Here is a 20,821-nt window from a genome sequence, read left to right on the forward strand (position 1 = left end):
CTTCGGCAAAACCCGTCTTCCCAGTGTCTGCACCAGTTTCAGGCTTCCCCGCAGCTTCACGAACCTCAAGATTTGCCTGCCGCCTTCTCTCAATACAAAACCCTCACTGCTTGGGCAAGCACGTCTTGGTCGTGCTCCACTCCCACCCCTCCTCCTTGGCCCCGAGGGCGCCCCACCTGTTCAAATATGGAGCTGGGTCCCAGGAAGATTTCAATTGGACCCAATTCTGTATTTCCACCCCCAAGCACAAATACAAATAAGAACATCACTTTTTCTTAATAAATTTATTCACAAAAAGTGAGATTGCAGAGGGTATGGGGGCTGTACATGGGCAGGGGCCTGATAAGCTCTGTACACAGGGCTGGGAGACAAGGGAGTCTCCAGTGGAAGGGTACTTTTTAATAAAAAAAATAATGGGAGCTACAACCACCCCCTCCCCCCTCCCCGATTAAAAAGACACAAAAATAGACGTCTCTGAGGTAAATGGGGAGCCTGGGGCTTAAGGGTGTTGAAAGGGTTTCACAGGTGCCGAGTTGGCTCCTGCATCAGTTGGTAGAACAGCACATAGCCTTCACTGGATGCCACTTGATTTTCACTTATAGGGGAGACACTAAGAAAAAGGGAGATGGGGAAAGAGTTGTAGTCATTCCTGTATATTTTATGCTTCCCACAAGACATAACCTCAGATAATCCAGCAAGAGATTAGGAAAGACCCCCACCACTCCTTTCACTGGGCCCTCTGCACTCCTGGGGTTACATGGAAGGGGAGGGTGTCAGGGCTGCAGTGGGAGTGGAGGCTGTTCTCACCGAGAGTCATTGTAGACATGCCAACCAGTCTGGCATCGGCACAGGGCTGTGTAGTGGCCATAGTGGACGCTGCCCGAGTGATTGCAGAGGGCATAAAGCTGGTAAACAGGGCTTCCTATGGGGTTAGAGATGATCCAGTTCTATAACCATAGGTGAGCCCCCCTCCTAAGCTCCTCAGGACCTTCCCCACCAGACTCACCTGCTTTGTCACTGGCAAAGTCCCCTAGGCTCAGTCGCTGCAGTGGGAAGTCTACACCTACTGAACTTTTCTTGATGGACCCTCGGGAGGTGGAGAATCGATTCAGATCTAAGCCCTGGTTAAGGAGCATTTGGGAGGTGGACGGTCTCTAAGGGGAACTGCAGCCCTAAATGCTGTCCCCTTTTTTCCCCCAAGAGAAGGCTGGATGGCAGGCTTTTCTAAGAAAAATTCAATTCCCAAATGGCCAGCCTCTGCAAACGTAGAGGGTGAGGAAAGAGAAAATGTATGGGAGTTATCCTAAGTGAAGTAAGAATTTGAGGATTAGGATATGGAGCACGAGGATTCGGGGGAATCTTTGTACTGTCAACTTTTTGGTACTTCGTGTTTTCTGCCGACATCGGTCACATACCTGAATAAATGCCAAACAGTGTTAAGTTAATGTGTTCTCTCCTCAGCTGGTTTTCTGACATCCCAAACCACACAAATTTAGAATGTTCTCCATTACTTCTGTATCCTCTGGGCCACATCCCTTTGCCCTTGGAGCACCGGGACACATCTGAGACCCCAACACGAATGCAGACATGTAATGGTTATTCCCCATACTAAGGAAACACGTGTACCCTTTTCTTCTTTTGGAGTTCCCCCAGTTCTCCCACCCTTATTATAGCCCTTGTGAACCTCCACATACTGGGGCATTCTCCGACTCTAGCTCTTCTTCCTTGGTGAAAAGGCTGAAACAATCTCGCAGAGACACTTTGCCCCCAGCAAATCCTTTCTGGGGGAAAAGGGGAAGTAAGGGTCAGCATGTTCTGAATTTTCTTTTCCTACTCTTCATCAATCTAGGCTTCAGTTATACTCTAGAGACCCACAGGGTTCCCGCCCACACTCTGGGGGTGGGTAGGTTTGGATCATAGAACCTGTGTTCCTTCCACCCCTGGAATCCTCTGGAATCCCACCTTGGGGATGGGCAGGGACAGGTCACAAAAAACCTCGAAGGTCGTGGAGCGATACCCACAGGCCTGGCACTTGAGACAACTTTTCAACTGGCCCACAAACAGGTCTAGACAGAAGCAAAGGGGCAGGAGAAAAAGTCATTGTTGGGTGCCTGACATGATTTCTTGAAATCCTGTCTCTTTATGCCCCTTTGCATGACTCTCCTTTTCTCACTATCAATACTCCTAACAAACTCTTCATACCATTTCACATCTTCATCATCCAGTTTTGTTCCTGTACCCCTTGACAGAATCAATTTTTCCCCCAAGCCCAAGCCCCAAACTAGTTTTTCCCCATTGCTTTGCCACATTTCATACCCACAATCTTGCTGTCCTCTCGCTCCAGGTAACGCTTCCACATTAAGTTGGCTCGATCATCATCACTACCACATAGATCAGAGAAGTAGGGAGCACTCATGAGACAGCAGGAAACAAGGTACCCCCAACACACTAAAATGATCCACAGAGCCCTGTAGTTCATCCACACCCCAACTCTGCCTCCAAATTTATCTAGTTAAAGTCAAAGGAGTAATTCAGGAAAATTTCTGGGGAAATCCAAGGTGAAAGAAAAGACTGGAACACATACCAGGGAAGAACATGCTGTCTTCCTCCATCTGGCTTCAAGCCCTTTTTATGTACTTTGTTATAATTATCCCCTCCTCTCTTGATTCTGTGATTCCCTAGCACTATCTTCTATCTCTTTCTGCACTCCTCAGCCTTTTTCTACTGCCACACTTCTTCTCAGAGGATTTTCTTTTTTAAAAATATTTATTTTTTAGTTTTAAGTGGACACAATATCTTTATTTTACATTTATGTGGTGCTGAAGATCAAACCCAGTGCCCCAAGCATGCTAGGCAAGCACTTCACCACTGAGCCATGATCCCAGCCCCTCTCAGATGATTTTCTATTCTAAAGCATTTCCCTGAACCCTACAGCTCTAATATTTATTTATTTGTTTATTTATTTATTTTTGGTGATACAGGGGATTGAACCCAAGGGCTCATGAGAGCTAGGCAAGCACTCTACCACTGAGTTACATTCCCAGCCCTATATCTCTAATCTTAACAAGCTCAACTCTGTGAAGGATGAACACTGTTGATAAACTATTGGGGAGAGAAGGGAGGAGAAGCAACCCTTACCTTAACTCGGGTTCTTCCAGTAGAGTCCCTCCTCGGCGAGGTGGAGAGGGAGCTGGACCATTGGCCAAGATTGGTGGAGCCCGGCGACCTCGTCTGTTGATTTCAAGATGCAGCCGCTCCATGAGGAGTTTCAGGAACTCCTGGGCATCCTGCTGGCTATAGCCAGACAGATAATATGGGAAACTGACCCCTTCCTTGTCCACAGACATTATCCCCTGCCCAGACATGGTTCCTACTTCCTGGATGGAGAACATCAAGGCTCAGAACAATGTTGCTGGGGTCCCTGCATTGCACTACCCGCAAGACATGACCAGAGAGAAATCTATACCCTCCAGCTCTCCCACCTGTATCCAGAGAAGGAGGGAACATATTTCTGGAAGATGGCTCGGAATCGAGTAGGATTCACAGCTTCACAGGAGTCAGGGTGCCAGAGGGCACCAATCACATCTGCAAAGGCTGTTGGGGTGAGATTGGGGAAGGGAAACAAAGGTTAATATCTGAAAGACGCAGGCAAAAGGACATCTGAGGGTAGAAAACAACTGCTAGGAAAGTAGGCAGTGGAAAAAATGGATACAACTGTTAGGCTGATGGGTTGGAGGCCTTGAGCACTGGCAGATGGACCTGCAAGGGGTTTGGGGAAAAATAAATAGAGGAAACAGGAGGAGTTGTCCTACCTTCAGTAAGCTCTTGGGCTCGGCCCCCTCCAGGTACCTCTTGCCGGAAGTCCCTTCGTAGACAGAAGTCTCGAAGAGGCCGAGTGCTGCTCAAACACTGTAGCACAGCATTCAGGAAGCACTGGGAAGCAGCAGAGATACTGCCATTATCTCTCCCGGAAACTCAGGAGAGCTTCAGTGCTCTCTTTCTACATGCCTTCCCCAATTCCCCAAGTTCTCTCCACCCCCAATATCATTTCACATTTCCTTTTAGAAAGGAGGAACAGAATGGCTCTTACTGTATTTCCCAGATTTCGGAGGCCAACATGACCAGAGCCCAGAAGCAGCGTATGATGAGCCTGAAATGTCAGGTACAGTCAGCAGTTTCCCATATATCCACTTTAATCTTCTAATAGCATGCTGCCTGCTGCCTCCCCCACCCTATACGTGCCCAAACTCTACCCTCTCCCTGTCTCCCTACCTCACTGGTCATGAGCAGTAAGCCCATCACAGCTGAGTGTACCACAGACTCAGCCATGGCTGTCCCACCTATTCCCCACTTACTCCTCTGCCCAGCTAGACGGCGCTGCAGCTCCTGGGGCAACTCCCCAAGCACTGGCATGGTTGCCCAGCTGCTCCTCACCCCCACCTTGCTACCTCCAAAGCCCCCTCCTGCCCCCGTGGCCCTTTCCTGCACCCTCTCTTGCAGGCACCAACTGCAACCAGCCTAGCTCACTTAGCTAAGGAAATGGGCAACCACATTAGCTCAGATGTTCTGAACCCACCCCTCTTCAACTCCAGAGATTAATTAGGCCTAGGCAGAGTCCTAAGAGAGAAAATGCAGTAAGGGAAAGGAAGAGCCTGGGGACCCAAAGAAGTATTCTAAATAGTTGGGTTAATTCCCTGGGGACCAAAATGGCACACCATGCTGGGGACTCACAGACAACCCAGAAAAGGGTTTAGAAGGGCCCAGAAGTAAGGGAGAGGAGAGGATCCATTGCTATAAGGAACTTAGGGAAAAAAGGGACAGGAAAATCACATGATGACAAGAAAGCTGGAGGCATAAAGGTATAGGAGCTTGGAAGGCCACGTGTGTTGGCAATTCCTCACCATCTTGTCATCAGAGTAGAAAGGCTCAGAGGGCCGGGCAGATATCATGTGGAAGGAGCCATGGGAAGTGGGGGGCTCTGTCCGTATGCTCAGCAGGGTCGGGGGTCCAGGAAAGCCCCCAAGACGGCGGAGAGAAGTGCTACGTCTCAAAGTGGGTGGCTCAGGCCGGAGTGCCAAGCGGCTCAGTGCAGCCCCCAGCTCTCCAGTGCCACGGTGCCCTCCCAAGGCAATCCCCATTGGACGTAAGTCCCCACTGCTCACAGACTTGGAACGGGCTAGGTTGGTCCGGGATGGGATGGGCAGAGCCACAGTTGGGGGTGGTGAGCCAGGCAGGGGAACCCCATGATCTGCCCGAAGGGGGCCTCTGGGACGAGGGCCTGAGGTCCGTCCCCGTCCAAGCTCCAGTTTCTTGAGCCGTTCATCAGGGGGACCTGGCCGAGGAGGCAAAGGTCTTAACATAGGGTTTGGCCCAGGGGCTGGGTTGCGGCGCTCCTTGCTGCGGGCCCGTGGGGCAAATTGTAGCTTAGATCCCACTCGGGGTTGGACATTGACAGGTGGTTCTCGGGTCCTGCCCAGGCGGTGCTCAGAGGCCTGGGGCATTGTGGACACCACAGGCTGGACCTGGGAGGAGAAGAGGCGGTCAGCATCTGAATTATGGAGGGAGATGAGACCCTAGGCTACCATATTAGTTTGCACATGCACTGAAGACACGAATCATGTCTATCAGATTAGTCATTATATTCCCAGGACCTAGGAGTGTTTGCCACGAAGAAAATACTTAGTAGCCCTTGAGTAAATAAACGAAGGAAAGGAAGGAAAGATAGCAGCTCATGACTTTGACCCTTTCAATACCCCCACTCTTTCCCTAGAGAACACAACTTTATTGAAAAGCCTGTGCTAAGTCTCTACTCAATTGTCTTAATAATCCAAAACTCATAAAAAGAGGTCTTATACCTGGCTAGTCAAGTGGGGTGTGCCCTGGTCCTGTGGTTAAATTCAAGTATGGATGCAAGAATAACTCCTCAAAAGACAGGATTCCACCCTCAAATCCCTGCCCCTCCGGGTTGCAAATGAAGCAAACTAAATGGGTGATTTGCGACCCCATTCCCTCCCCCACCTACGAGCTCCGACATGGTGTTGGGGCTCAGTGGTCAAAAGCTGGAGATGCAGGACGAACAACTCTTGACCCCTAATCTCTGCACCTCACCCACCACAGCAGGGTTTTACCCGGGTCCGCCCCCCTCGAGGGCAAAAAGGCCAAGACCGCTGATTGGCTACAGGGTCCGGCGGCGTATTCCCTGCGGTCTAGGAATGTTGTCCCTCCAGCCCAGTTCTCCCAGGCCCCGCAGGGCCCCACGAGCCTCGGCCTTTGTGGAGAACCCTCTGGGGTCTGGAGCACTCTTCCCTCAGCTTCCCCTCCCCCGCCATAACGCCCCGACCCGTACCTGTCCCCCTGCGAGGTGGCAGGGGAGGCCAGCCAGGGCCAGACTCCAGCTCAGAGTCACCCCCTCCTACCCCCGTGCAGCCCCCCCGCCGGCCGGGCTGCAGCTTTAGCCGCAGCTGTTGCCCAGAGCTCTCCCGCCGCAAGGGCCGCCGCCATCTTTGTTGGTCCCACCCGGCCACCGGCCACCAGCTTCACAGTCTCTCAAGGCGCCTGCGCACCCACACTCTAAATCCTGCCTCCCCCTCTGCGTTTGCGTGAGCCCGCCCCCACGGCTCCTGGGCCGACACCATGGAAACGCTGCCAACTTTAGAACCGCTAGTTCCCAGCCCTGCCCTGAGTGGTCTTTAAACCATCGCTCCAAAGCAAGTTCCGAGGTCCAGGCTTCTTTCATCCCGTCCTGTGAAAATTCAAGAATGGCCGCGAAGCTTGTAACACAGATCAGGGCGGGTGCTAGAGTGACAAGATGCAGGCCTGGGTCCAGACAGCAGATGACCAACAGAGAAGCATCTAGTACTCCACAAAGGGATAGGAAGATCCCTAGAGGGCAGGGAATGCTGGATCTGCAAAACCATTCTTCAACCTTCTTGCAGGCGTAAGCAGTAAGGAAAAGCATGGCATGCTGCTAAAGGACAAAGCAGATCTCAGCAGCAAGGAGAGCAGTCAGATTTTCTTTAATTCCCCAGCTCCTGACCAAAGCATACTCCATTCCCCACTTCCTCCCAACCTACTGTGTCTGTTCAATATGCCTCTGGTTTTAGCTGCTCACCTTCTGTTAAAAGCCACCAACGAAAACGACAGGTTACCATGGGAAGCAGCTTTATTCATGGGTTGTCAACAGAAATCAAAAAGACTATGTACTCATTTTCAGCTACTCCCTATGCCACCAGGATTGAGGCCTCCATTGCTCTACCTGGAAAGGGAATATAAATTGCCTCTTCATTTTCTAAAGCAAGTCTTTCCCCTCACTGTGCAGCCTAACTTAAAAATTCAGTGACAATACTGTGTGTGTGTTGTTTTCATCAATAATGCCTGCTGCAGTAACTTAGAAACAACCAAAGGTGGAAGAGCGATAGGGGGAAGTGATCAGATGAGTAAGAAGTGTGATGCACAAGAAAGGAACGTAGCCACTGTCCTGCCTCAGTGGCTGGATCCTTCACTGGTTGCATTTCTCTTTGTGCTGGATCACACCCTTCTGAATCAGATCAGGAATTTCCACTGCCAGCCATGGACCCAGCTGCAATACAAGGGAGACCCTGTGAGATTACTACCACCCAGTTAATGCCTCTTGTTCCATCAGAAGCTCCTTCCTGGAGAGAGATTCTGGGGGAACATGCCCAAGAGATATTACTATTACCTTGTTTACTCTCAGTTACTTTTCCAGGGCCTAACCCCAACACCTCCCCTTCCTATACCAAGTATACCAGACTTACCCCCAGGGCCATGAGATGAGCTAGTCCAAACTTGGGCACATTCCTGGCCCACAAGGGTTTGAAGTGATCAGTCAGGCATATTTTGCCACCCCTGTGAGAGGTATGAGAGAAAGAGATTGATATGCAAAATTCACCAAAATGCACAGCAGCCTCTGGGAACACAAGAAGACTACCAGTGCTCAGAACTAAGAACAAAGTCACCTAAGTACTTTGCCCAGGCTTAAATCCTTCTAAGCGAGTAGACTCAGAAAATTTTCTGCCTTGAGAGTTCTTCCCTAAGCCCTTCTCCATCTCATTTTCAGTCCTACCTGTACATCTTGGCTGTTTTTCCATCCAGCTCAGGGACTGCAATTTCTGGAGCAGTAGTGGGATACGTGATAGGAATCTGGAAGAATTATAGAACCTTAATAAAACAGAATTAGGCTAGATAGAAACTACTCTAATCAAACACACATATTTCTTTTCTTTCTTTCTCTCTCTCTTTAATCTTCCCACACATTTCTTGGTTGAATTGAAATGTTCAGCAAAATTCCCCAGCAGCTTCGACATGCCAGGATTCCTGATATGGAGATTAAAAGCTATAACTAATGCTTGCTTCAAACCTCAACTTTCCCCTCCCATTTGTAAAGTTTTCTTTGGTTTCTTCAAGAAAGGTTAGCTTGTTAATAGTCTTCTGATCTCTCCCCTTCTACTAATCTTCATATTTCCCACTTCATCACACTTACATCAAATTCGATGTCAAACTCATATTTGAGGAGGTCATGGATGTACCAGCATTTTCCAAACCACCTGTAATAAAGACCAAACCTCAGTTAAATTTGCCCATCCCTCTCTTACTCAAATGACATCTTGGCTTAGGGCTAACCTGGGAGACTCATGCAGACAGGAGTTGGGGAAATCTGGGGCTATAGAATTGCAGATAGCTAACCTGACACAAGGCAGTTCCAGCAGTGGATTTTGGGATACCAAACTGCAAAAGCCAGGTAAGACTCCCATCCCCCACCTCCCAAGAGGGTATACCTACCGGGTACCTTCCTTGTTGGACTCCAGACGGAACCAATCATTGTCTGCATTCTTGTTGTTCTCCACATACTAAAAGCAGAGAATGAAATCTTTGAGGGGAAAATTGGAGCCACGGGCATTCCCTCTCCCCACAAAAGAAAACTATGATTACTTCTCTCTCAGTACGTTTACCAAATTTTTATGATGTAAGTAAAACTAAAGACAAGGCTACCCTGGTAAGTTGGGGACTTGCCCAGAGCAAAGAATAGAAGACTTGGGTTCCATTCAATTTAACAGGCACAAAAGATGTAAAGATATCATCTGGATTCTTTTCTTATTTCTGATAGTATCTGCCCTCAGCCCACAACTCACCTTATGGTATACTCCCTTCCTGGAGGGCCTTAAGCAGTCCTGGATTCCACTAGCACCCACATGCTGATAACTACCAGATCTTTTATTTTTAGTCCAGATCTTTCCTCAGAAATTTGGACTTAAGTATACAACTGTATCTTCAAATTTCGACCTTTAATTTGAATATACCTGAAACCTGGCACTTCCACCTGGTATTTACAGTATTTCTTCAGACCTGTTTCTCATCCTGCATTCTCAATCTCAGGTTGAGGTGTTAGCATTCACTTAGTCACTGAAGCCAAAAATCTGGGAATTATCCTTGACTTTTTTGATACTGGGGATTTAACTCAGAGCCACTTTACTACTAAGCTATGTCCCCAGTCCTTTTTATTTTTGAGACAGGATCTCACTAAATTGCTTATTGCCTCACTAAATTGCTGAAGCTGGTCCCGAACTTGTGACCCTCCTGGCTTAGCCTCCTGTGTAGTTGGAATGATAGGCGTGTGTGGCACACATGCCTGGCTAGATATTCTTCAAATCTACCTCTCCTTTCTATTATGACCACACTGCCTCATTTAGATCGTCATCTTTCTTTCACTTGGATTAATGACAACCTCCTAACTTTTCTTCTACCTTTAACCTTACCCCTGGTCAATTGTATTTTTCTCTGTGTCACTGACCTACACCCAAATCTGGTCATGTTACTCATCAGCTTAAAATCCTTTAAAGGCATCCCAACACCTCCAAATAAAATTCAAACTAGAGTGATGGGTGGCACACACTTATAATCCCAGCTATTTGGGGAGACAAAGGCAGGAGGAAGGCAAGTTGTAGGCCAGCCTGTGCAACTTACAGAGATCTTGTCCCAAAATAAAAAATAAAAAGGGGGCTGGGGATATAGCTCAGTCAGTAGAGTGCTTGCCTCACATGCACAAGGCCCTGGGTTCAATCCCCAGCACCACAAAAAAGATTAAAAATAAATAAAAAAATAAAGCGGGGAGCGATGGCTGAGGATGTCACTCAGTGGTAGAGTGCCCTAGGGTTCAATCCCTAGTACCACAAAATAAAATTCAAGTGCTCAAATCTATCTCTCCAGCCTTGTTTACTTCCTGCTTCTATCTGAATCTCTAGCAACTCTGAACTATTTGTTTCTTTATAAACATCATGCCACATAGAGCTTATATTCCTTTGCTTATGATGTTCTCATGTTTTAAGCATCCTTCTCCGACCCTTATGTTCTATTAGCCTTACTTATATTTTCCTTTAAATCTCAGCCCAAACATTACTGTTCTCAGGAAGCCTTCCTTGACCAAACTCAAGCTCGATTAGATATTGCTTCTCATGCTCTCAGACCATCCTGGCCATTTCTTTCTATTTAAACACTGTATGATATTGTTTCTGTCTACCACAGTGGGCTCCTCCTTACTCGGTTTTGTTTCCCCTTTTTAGACCCAAGGGACAATAATGATATTGAGATTTTACACACACACACACACACACACACACACACTGAATGAATACATGAGTAGGATATCTGCTGAGAACACTATGAAAGATTTTCTTCCCTTTCCATAATAGGAAGATTAGCTGAGAAGATGGCTCATTTCTAACTATTTCTAAAATAGTTATCCAACTATTGTGTGCCTCACATTGGGTATAGAGAGACATTCTATCCAACTCTCTACAACTAACACCTACTTGAATTTTCAGTCTTAACGTGTTTTTCTTCGTTACGAGAATGAAAGAGGGAGCAGAGAGTTGCGTTGGGATTTAAGGGCCCAACAAATACTTCTGACCACCACTTTTACATCCCCTAGGACAAACACCTGGAGCAGGAGAGACACGTCACCTTCCGGGTAGGTGTAAGCTTAAAATACTGCTGTCTTTAGCTATAAGATATAGTCCCACTTTTACTAATCTGAGTCTTTCTTTCCAGCTTACTTCCCGTCATCCTTCCTAAACCACCCAGCCCAGCAAACCGTCCCATTTCTCTGAATTTAGAAGTTAAAATTAAAAACCGGAAGCGGCTTCCACACGGAGCCTATTTCTGAGAACACCTGATTACCTGCAAGCCCTTTGCTACGCGGTCGATCATAAAGCACAACTGACCCGGATAAGAGACTGGTATTCCTCCTTTAGTCGCTGCACCCACAACTCCCGATCTCGGGGTCCGGCATTAGTTTTCAGCACTGGAATCTCAGACACAACACGCCGTGTGGCCTCGTCCGCCATCTTGGATCAGGGCGCAAGAGTAATGCGGAAGTGGTGTTGTCTGTAACTTACGCTCAGGCGCCGCCATCTTTACTATGGGAAGAGGAGGAGTAGGGTTGCCTTAGACTTTTCTGAATGCAGTCTTTTTTTTCTTGTAAGGAAGAAAAATTTGCTATCTGATTACCCGCTTGTGATGCGTCAGGAAGAACGAAATAGAAACGGATTGCTCTTTCCTGAATATGTCACCTATCACTAAATCACCAGAGACAGCCCGGAGAGGGACTTCCGTTCATGCTCAGAAGAAGCAATCAAGAAAAACGATCCCGGAGGCCTTCCCAAACCTGGAGCGTTTTTCCAACTTCAGGCTCTTCTAGGCACCGTTGTAGGAACTGCCTTCCTAAAACATGCAATTCTGCTTCAAAGCTTCCTTACCTTACATATTGTCCAGCTGAGTACCAGAGGCCAAAGCAGTTATCCAATATAAGTGTGTTGAACTCATAATTAAAAGAAACCATGCAAAATCAATGTATAATATACAGTCCCTGCCCTGAAGGATTAATATAATCGAATTAGAGAATTATTAGTAAGTTAAAAGGACTTTAGAAGTTACCAGAAGACTTGCCTTAGTCTATCCTAGAACAGGTATCCACTGGTTGAGCACTAGACATTTTTGGTAATTAACCAGTAAAGAATGTCTCTCTATACCCAATGTGAGGCACACAATAAGATCTCAGTCATCCTTTGCAAAATTTTTTTATCTTCAGTTAGTCTTAAAATTTAAACACATTAATTTTGGCTTTAAATATCTTAAGTGAATCAGTCCAACCTGTGGTAGTAATTCTAGATCCAATTCTATAATTCATCAAATTCTATAGTCCATCTATTAATGTGATGAGCATTTTGTATCTTGTCTAATTGCCCTGGCTGAAACTTTCAGTACAATAGTGCACACAAATGTTGAGAGTAGACATCTTTGTCTGTCCTTATGTTAGGGAGAAACTCAATCTTTCCAGTATGACATTAGCTGCAAGTTTTTTCATAGATATCTTTAATCATGTTGAGAAAGTTCCCTTGTATTTCTAGTGTTTAGAGTTTTGTTTTGTTTTTAAAGTCACAAATGGATGTTGTTTTTTTCCCAAATGCTTTTCTGTGTTCCTTGAAATGACAGTTTTCCACCCCTATTTTCTTTTTTGTCTATCAGTTTCTTTCCTTTTCCCACTCTTCCCCCCCCCCCCCCCGCCCCGCTTAGCACTGGGGTTTGAACCCAGGGATGCTCTTTGTTAAACCACGACTCAAAGTAAAGACCACCTATTCCAATTTTAAATCAAATTAAAGCAAGCTTGTAATTCTGGCCAGCCAGGACTGTCTTGTCAGAAATCCGTGGGTTAGAGGACAGTACCTCAGCTCTCTAGGAGCGTGGTTTTATAGCACAAAAAGTTTCAAAAGGGGGGGGGGGTGTATTGAGACTTACAGATAACAGGATTTTGACACGCAGATAGTAGGTTAATGATCTAAATGGTTCAACATTTCAAGTTAGGGAGTAAATTTAGATCCCAATACCAGAATTTATGAGGCGCTGCTAAGGTTTCAGAGAGGGCTGTTATCTGGTCAGGAAAAGCCAGGCATGGTTGAGTTCAAGGCACAGGCAGGCATTCCAAGCAAGTTAGAAATCGCAGTAATTTATAGTAAAACAGAAATTAACTTTTTGTGACTTTATGATGAGATGGCTCCCAATCTTAAAGTGGAATTACGCTGGGTTTATCACTCTATGCTGAGCTACATCCCCAGCCCTTGTCTAAGTTGCCAGGCTAGTCTAAAACATGAGTCTCCTGCTTCAGTCTATTGAGTAGCTGGACTTTTTTTTTTTTTTTTTTAAGGTACTGGGGATTGAAGCCAAGGGGTGATTATACTGAGCTACAAACCCAGTTTTTTGTTGTTGTTTTGTTTCTTTTTTTGACACAGGTCTAAGTTGCTGAGGCTGGCCCTGATTTGCAGTTTTCCTGCCTCAGCCTCCCAAATCACTAGGATAACAGGTATGTGCCACCTCTCTGAACGGCAATGACAAAATTCTTGGCATTTTAAATGAATTTAGAGTACTGAGCTTGGACACATAGTATTCCAGAAATCGGCAATATTACGTAAATGAAATGAAATCAGTATCCCTTTAGATAAGTGGAGAAACAATGCTGCAAACATCTACATTTTCACAGAGGAAAATTCTAGATGGGGATTATGAAAGTCAAAAAACTAAGATTATTGATTCTTAGTAAAGTTTTAATGGTTATTAAAGAGTGATTTGTGGGGTCTGGGAATATAGCTCAGTTGGTAGAGTGTTTGCCTCACATGCACAAGGCCAGGGTTCGATCCCCAGCACCAAAAAAAAAATAAATAAATAGTGATTTATGAGTTGGGTGCGATGGCATATACCTGTAATCCCAGCTACTTGGGAGGCTGATCTCAAGATCTCACGTTTTAGGCCAGCACGAACAATTTAGTGAGACCTTGCCTCAGAATAAGAAACAAAAAATGGTCTGGGAATGTGGTTCAGTGGTAGAAGGCCCCTGGGGTTAAAACCCCAGAAACACACACACAGTGATTTATTAGCAGTAAGATTAAAAATCAATGATCTCCAGAATCCCTCAAAAATGGTTCATTACCATATGACTTAGTCCCCCAAATTGTCAGCTCTACCTTTCCTTCAAACCTTTTGCAGGTATCCTTTGCTCAGCCTACAACACTCCTGTGGCTCAAGGTGGTTGGCCTCTTGTCTTTCAGACTGCACCTCCTTAAAGAGAAACTTCCACTGATTATTAATTTTTCTGTCACAACATTCTATTCTTTTCCTTCATAGCACCTATCTCAATTTAGAATTTTATATTTGTATGCCGCAGTCCGGCTGCTGGGCAAAATAACCGGGGGGTGACGAATAACTTGTGTATGTTGATACAGCAGGAGTAGGAGCCGTTTATTGTAGGACAGGAGGGGTATTTATGCATTCCACACAGCTTATCTAATTAACATAAACTAGATACATCAGTCAACCAATAAGGAATCTCCACACTTAATGGCTCGATGGCGTTACTTCACAAACCACTCCCTCTGGCATTTTGCCAGGCGCCATCCAGACTTGTTTACAGACTCTAACATTTGTACACCCATGTAGATGGTGAGCACCACAAAAACAGACCTTATCTGTTTTGTTTACCACTGATTTTCTTATGCTATATGAGTATCACAATAAATGCTTAACATATATTGACTAAATAAATGACCTCCCCCCCCCCTTCCTTGGCAGTAATGGGGATTGAGCCCAGGGATACTCTACCATGGAGCTACACCCCCAGCTCTTTTTCATGTTTATTTTGAGATTCTGAAACAGGATCTGGGTTGCTGAGGCTGACATGGAATTTGGGATCCTCCTGCCTTGGCCTCTCTAGTTGCTGGTATTACAGGTGTGTGCCACCACACCCAGTTAATTTTCCTTTCTTGCCAATGTAACTAGATTAGCAGATGAGAACATCATAGAGGCAGTATACCTTGCTTTCAGAAAACTCTGCCAGTTTTTCTGATGTTATTTAAGAAAGGTGGAAAAGAAAGAATTAGAATATAAGGTAATTTTTACTTAATTGAACAACCAATCAAAGGAAAATTAAATTCTAATTAGCTGGTGAAATTGATGAGACAGGGCTGTTTTTATAACGACTTTTAAAATAATCACTGTCTTGGATCAAGTCATCCCCATGGGGGCAGCATAGAGTTGTTGATAAAAAGCATGTTGAATTGCTGAAACGTGATGAAAATTGTTTATATGTATATTATTTAAAAATAATAAACAGATAATATTTTCCAAGTACTAGGCCCTGTGATAACACTTTATATACATTATTTAACATAAATAATACTTCTGAGGTGGATATTATATTTCCTTCTTTCTCAGATGAGAAAGGAAGCTGGGTTAAGAACTTGCCCAAATTAGTGCCAGAGCTGGGGAATTAATCAAAGGGAACAAGTTAAATAGACTTTTGGATGGCAGATCATTAGGATTCAACAAACGAATTTGGCCACTATGCTTCCATTCAGGAGCAAGGAGACACCAGAAAGGCTTACAGCTAGTTTTGAACATTCACTGAAATTAGGAGTTGGTATGATGCCTGAGTTAAAATGAGTAACTGGAGCAGCTTAGTTAATGGGAACCAAAAAATACAGCAGATTGGCAGGTTATTAAGTCCCTGTAGGACAACATTCGAACAAAGCCCAGGGCGGGGGATGTAACTCAGTGGTAGAACACTTGCCTAACAAGCACCAGAGCTTGAGGCCCTGGATTCCATCTTCAGTACCACAAACAGAATTAAAGAATAAAGTCCAAGCCTGGGGGAGTAGCTTGGAGGTAGAGTGCTTGATTAACATGTGAAGCCCTGAATTCAATCCTCAGCAAAGTGGGGAGAGTGGGAGTAAAGCCCTGGCAGAACACAAGGATCAGAATGTGCATGGAAGGGTCATGAAACTACTTGTGACAATGAGCTAACAGAATACAGACTTCTTTAAGGGAATGCTTGGTATGAAAAAATATTAATCTGGTGAAGCAGAGAAGCAGCATAGACTGATAGACTGGGACAAGTAGATACAAAACAGGACTAACAAACTGAAGTTATAGAGAGATTTTTCTGGCTAGGCAGTGGTGTGTGCCTGTAATCCCAGTGAGAGGGCAGGATAAACACACAAGGCAAGAAATTAGGTTTTTCTTTTGACTATACAGATCATGTATAGTATAAGCCAAGGAGGAGTAGTTGTCTGGCTGCGGCTAACAAAAAACCCAAAACGGTGAAATATTTTTCTCAGTAATGAGCATGAGTGTCCACCTTTATGTGGTTGCTCCTTGTTAGTACTTACTCCATTCCACTCCAGGAAATCTGCTCAGCTCTTTACTGGCACAATGATCTCAACCTGGGTGCAGTGAGCGGTGCAAGCCTGTATTCCCAGAGACTAAATAAATTATCAAATGAAGGCTGGGGTTGTGGCTCTGAGGTAACACACATCTGGGTTCAATCCCCAGTATACAAAAATAAATAAATTGCCCAAGTCCTCTGTAAGTTTTGAGGGACACATTCCCCTTCCATACATCACAACTACCTCTGACCTGATGACTATTCCTTTAGGAAGAACTAATGAGCAATCTGCAAGGAAAGGATATAGGGGAGATTGTTTACAAAGGAAGTTTCAGTGGCTATAGAGGGGAAAAATACTCAGAGGTGGGGAAGAAATTTTTGATTTTGACTTTTTGTTGTTTTAGGTGCCAGGGTTTGAACTCACAAGCTGGTGCAAGCCCACATTACACCTCTGAGTTCAACCCCAGCCTCTGACTTATAAATGAATTATCTCTTCCCTTCAACCTTCTAGAGACTGTTTATTTTGCCAGTCATATAGGGATGGCAGAGTGTTAGCCTTATCTTTGCTACCCATTGATACTTTTAGGCTATTGTGTTTCCATCCTTTTGCAGAAAAATCTTCTTTTTTTGAAATGTGTGCTATCTGGCTTTACTTTCCTTCAGCCGTCCTCCTAAGGACATTGGCACCTACCCAATGATGAATTTTGTAATCCCTCTCACCCCTTCATGGCATATTCTTCTCCTAAGTTTTTTTTTTTCCCCCCTAGAGTAGTACAACATTTATGATCATCCTGGGTGGTTTTGGGGAAAACCCATTAAATATGTGGTTAGTTCTTGGCCTTCTTAACTTCAACTTATACTCCTGTTTTCAAGTTCTTCACCATTTCTTTCTTTTTGTGGTACTTGGGATTGAACCCAGGGGCGCTTTATTACTGAGCTACATCCTTTTAAAAAAATTTAGGGTCTTGCTAAATTGCTAGGCTGGCCTTGTGGTAAGAACTATGGCATCAGACCCAGCTGGTGTCAATTTGAAAATCCACTGCAAGATTGGAACTGGCAGACATGAAGGATAAGGTGGAATAGCAAGGAGGCTGGATTGCCCAATGGCTCTTGGGGAGTTTTAAGGTCTGGAGTTGACTCTTGTGATGATCTTCAAGAAACCTGTGTTTGGAGCTAAAAACTCCTTCCCTATTTGTGGGAAGCCATGTATGAACCGTGGATGCACTGAGTGATGTTCGAGCTATTAGGCAAGGAAGCTTGGTCTTGGGAACTCCCAGGCTGAACCCCCTGATGTGAGAATGCTCATACACGTTGGCGCCCAGTTCTAGTTCACTGCTCAAGTTCAAGCACAGCCTGCTTGTCCTCACCCCTATCCTGTTTTTTTGTGAAGAAGCTCCTTCAGATCCCTTTTGCCTCCTGAAGATGGATGTAACTTGCCAGATGCCAATCAACCCGTTTATCACAAGATCCCTGCCACACACCCCAGGAGCAAGTGCCAAAACAAGACTCCTCCCACTGAAACCTTATCCCTGCCTTTGATGTACTCCTTCTTAAATAAAGAATCAGGAGCCCTTTTTCAGTTCTTCAGTCCCAGTTCCTATCAGGACTGGAAGATCCATCAGGTGCTCCACTTTTTAAATCTAATCTTTGTCTTTTTTAAAAAAATATCTTTATTTATTTATTTTTATGTGGTGCTAAGGATCGAACCCAGTGCCTCACAACGCGAGGCAAGTGCTCCACCACAGAGCTACAGCCTCAGCCACGGCTTTATATTATTTCTTACTAATTATTCCAGACTTTTTATTTCCCCTGTGGCTCACACTGGGCAGGAACCTGCTCTGTTGGGGTGCTGGTCACCCCGTCATACCTATGCATACCATGAAATGCATAGGTATGTTATGCATACCATGCATAACTGCCTCTTTTGGGGGTCATGACACTTGACAGTTTCTACTCCCAGTTTTTGTTTTCCCTTATTTGCTTTTTCTTTCTTTTTTATCCTTTATCCCGTCTCCCCCCCACCCTCCAGTACTAGAGATGGAACATAGGGGACATTCTACCACTGAGCCACATCCTCAGCCCTTTTATTTTGAGACAGTCTCAATAAACTGCTAAGGCTGGCCTCAAAATTTGTGATCCTCCTTCCTCAGTTTCCTAAGTTGCTGGGATTACAGGTACGTGCCACCATGCATGGTTTCACTGTTCCTTTTCAAAGATTCTCCAAGAGTTTTTCTACTTGTGCCTTAAGTGTTGGAATTCCTCAGGACACTCCTCTTAGCCTTCCCCTGTTCTCTGGGAAGCTTATCCAAATCTATGGCTTCAACTACCACTAAAATGTTGATGCTTCTAAATTTCTGATTATGTCAGAGGAGTTTTGAAAAGTAATTTTTTTTATAAAAAATAATATACGTACAGAGCAAAACAAATTCAAATGGTAAACATGGACCTAAAATGAAAAGCACAGCAAGGTATGGTGGAATTTACACCAGTAATTTCAGCTAGTGGGAAGGCTGAGGTAGAAGGATCACGAGTTTGAGGACAGCCTGGGAATCTTAACAAAACTCAAAATAAAAAATAAAAAGGGCTGGGGATGCAGCTCAGTAGGGAGGAGTGCCCCTGGGTTCAATTCCTATTACCACATAAATAAATAAATAGATAGATAGATAGAACCAAAAGTATAATTCTTTTCTCCCAGGCCCACTCTCCAGTTAATTTTTTCTTCCTATGCATGCTAGGCAAATACTTTATCACTGAGTTATATCTCCTACCCAATGATGAATTTTGTAATCCCTCTCACCCCTTCATGGCATATTCTTCTCCTAAGTTTTTTTTTTTTTTTTTCCCCCTAGAGTAGTACCAATAGAGGTTGCCACTCCAATTTATTTTATTTTATTTTTATGTGGTGCTGAAGATTGAACCCATAGCCTCATGCATAGTAGGCTAGTGCTCTACTTCTGAGCCACAACTCCAGCCCTCTCCTAAGTTTTAAATCTATATATTCAACTGCTCTTAGGACATTTCCATCTAACTGTCTCACAGTTACCTAAAAGTGCTTTGTTTTTGGAATTATTCTTCCGGCAACATCCTACAGCTACCCTCCTTTTCACAGTATCATGAAAAACTGTGTGTATACACTGTGTCTTCCCAGTTCAATCTTGTCTCTACCCCACATATCTATAAAATAGCTTTCTCCTAATTTATTAAATAACCTTGTTGCATAATTCAATGAACACATTTTAGTCTACCTGACTTTTTTCTTTTTCGGTGGTGGCACTGGAGATTTAACTCAGGGGTGCTCTCTTACTGAGCTGTACCCTAGCCCTTTTTATTTATTTAGACACAGGGTCTAAGTTGCTGAGGCTGTGGTCTTCAACTTGTGATCCTCCTGCTCAGACTCCCAAATTGCTATGATTACAGGTGCACACCACCCTCTCCTGCTTCTGTTGCTTTATTATTACTATTATTTTTCTGTTACTTTTAACACATTGACAAGATTGCTAGACACTCTGCCGGTTTTCTTCTTTTCCTATTTTTGTCCCTTCTCAGTGTAGTCTCTTCAGCTTTCTTCCCTCAACACATCCCTCAAATGCAAGTATTCTTCTCTCTAGGTTATCTTATCCACTCCCATGGCTCCAACAGCTATCTATATGCACACAAACACATCTCAAACCTTTTGGGTCTAATGGATAACCCACAAGCACGTAAAAGTCATTCTAGCACTCCAAACTAAAAAGAAAATGGAATCATCATTATCCAGTTATTCAAATCATAACATTTATATTCTCTAATCCAATATATATCCACACTACGCTTTTTTTTAGAGGACACAGTACTATTGTTCTCTTCACCTGTAACTTTTCTCCTACACCCCATTGCAAGCCTGTTTTGTTTTTGATTTTGACGCTGAGGATTGAACCCAAAGCCTCACGTATGCTAAGCACCTACACACTAGCACCCCCTACACCACTTTTTTAAAACTCAGATGACTTTCAACTCCTGGGCTCCTTCCTCAGCTTCCCAAGTAGCTGGGTCTGCAGACTCGACTCACCATTCCCGCACAGGCAAACAGTGATTTTTCTAAAATCCAAATGTAACTGGTCACCCCCTCCGCAAAGACCCTTCAAAGGCTCTTCATCGCCCTTAGGGCAAAATCAACTTATAAGGCCTTGTGTAATCCAGTCCCTCCCTTTCCTTACTGCTTTTTTTTTTTTTTTTTTTTGGTGGTGGTGCTGAGAGTTGGACCCAGGGCCTCGTGCATGCAGGGTAAGCACACAACCAACTGAGCTATATCCCTAGGCCCTTAGTGCTTCTTCCTTTAGCCCTAGCAGGCTGTGGGCAGCTGCAGAACGTACCTGCGCCACCTCCCCCCGACGCTGCCCGCCTGCCCCAATCAATTCCCAACAGTCCTTCACCATTCGGCTCAGGCGACACTTCCTTACAGGAAGCGGGTGTTCAAAAGGCAAATGATGAAAGAATGAATTCCGAGAGCGCGTCTGGGCTGCGCTTTCTGCTACAGTCCGGGTTTACAGAACGTCCGGGTGACCAGGAAGCTCAGAGCAAAGGTCAAATCCAGATCTTGACCCTTCACCCGAGTTC

The 20,821-nt window shown here is 44.9% G+C and overlaps 2 protein-coding genes across 7 annotated transcripts; both read right to left on the reverse strand.

Annotated features, from left to right (window-relative positions):
- Positions 1–269: 269 nt before the first annotated feature.
- Positions 270–7,198, reverse strand: Usp21 (ubiquitin specific peptidase 21). Of its 4 annotated transcripts, XM_071618247.1 has the most exons (13): positions 6,278–6,329; positions 4,902–5,533; positions 4,091–4,150; positions 3,813–3,933; positions 3,483–3,594; positions 3,139–3,294; positions 2,317–2,381; positions 1,963–2,066; positions 1,695–1,781; positions 1,344–1,415; positions 1,007–1,121; positions 808–922; positions 270–610 (listed from the first exon to the last, which is right to left on the reverse strand). In XM_071618247.1, exons 1-13 carry the CDS (start codon positions 6,327–6,329, stop codon positions 520–522), a joined length of 1,782 nt encoding a protein of 593 aa, XP_071474348.1. In that variant the 3' UTR covers positions 270–519. The 4 variants fall into 4 exon arrangements, with proteins under 4 accessions (XP_071474348.1, XP_027806516.2, XP_027806512.2 ...); XM_027950715.2 differs by lacking the exons at positions 270–610; positions 808–922; positions 1,344–1,415; positions 6,278–6,329 and adding exons at positions 1,416–1,562; positions 6,347–7,102 and having other exon boundaries at positions 1,039–1,121; positions 1,924–2,066; positions 4,902–5,522; XM_027950711.2 differs by lacking the exons at positions 270–610; positions 808–922; positions 1,007–1,121; positions 6,278–6,329 and adding an exon at positions 7,112–7,198 and having other exon boundaries at positions 1,128–1,415; positions 1,924–2,066; positions 4,902–5,522.
- On the reverse strand, positions 7,145–20,745 carry Ufc1 (ubiquitin-fold modifier conjugating enzyme 1). 3 transcript variants are annotated; one of them, XM_071618249.1, is made up of 6 exons: positions 20,578–20,745; positions 8,800–8,867; positions 8,501–8,564; positions 8,084–8,160; positions 7,776–7,866; positions 7,145–7,579 (listed from the first exon to the last, which is right to left on the reverse strand). In XM_071618249.1, exons 1-6 carry the CDS (start codon positions 20,638–20,640, stop codon positions 7,499–7,501), a joined length of 444 nt encoding a protein of 147 aa, XP_071474350.1. In that variant the 5' UTR covers positions 20,641–20,745; the 3' UTR covers positions 7,145–7,498. The 3 variants fall into 3 exon arrangements, with proteins under 3 accessions (XP_071474350.1, XP_027806520.1, XP_027806521.1); XM_027950719.2 differs by lacking the exon at positions 20,578–20,745 and adding an exon at positions 11,238–11,432; XM_027950720.2 differs by lacking the exon at positions 20,578–20,745 and adding an exon at positions 11,194–11,278.
- Positions 20,746–20,821: the final 76 nt, after the last annotated feature.

This window comes from Marmota flaviventris, chromosome 10 (assembly GCF_047511675.1).
Source record: "Marmota flaviventris isolate mMarFla1 chromosome 10, mMarFla1.hap1, whole genome shotgun sequence".
NCBI classification, from domain to species: domain Eukaryota; kingdom Metazoa; phylum Chordata; class Mammalia; order Rodentia; family Sciuridae; genus Marmota; species Marmota flaviventris.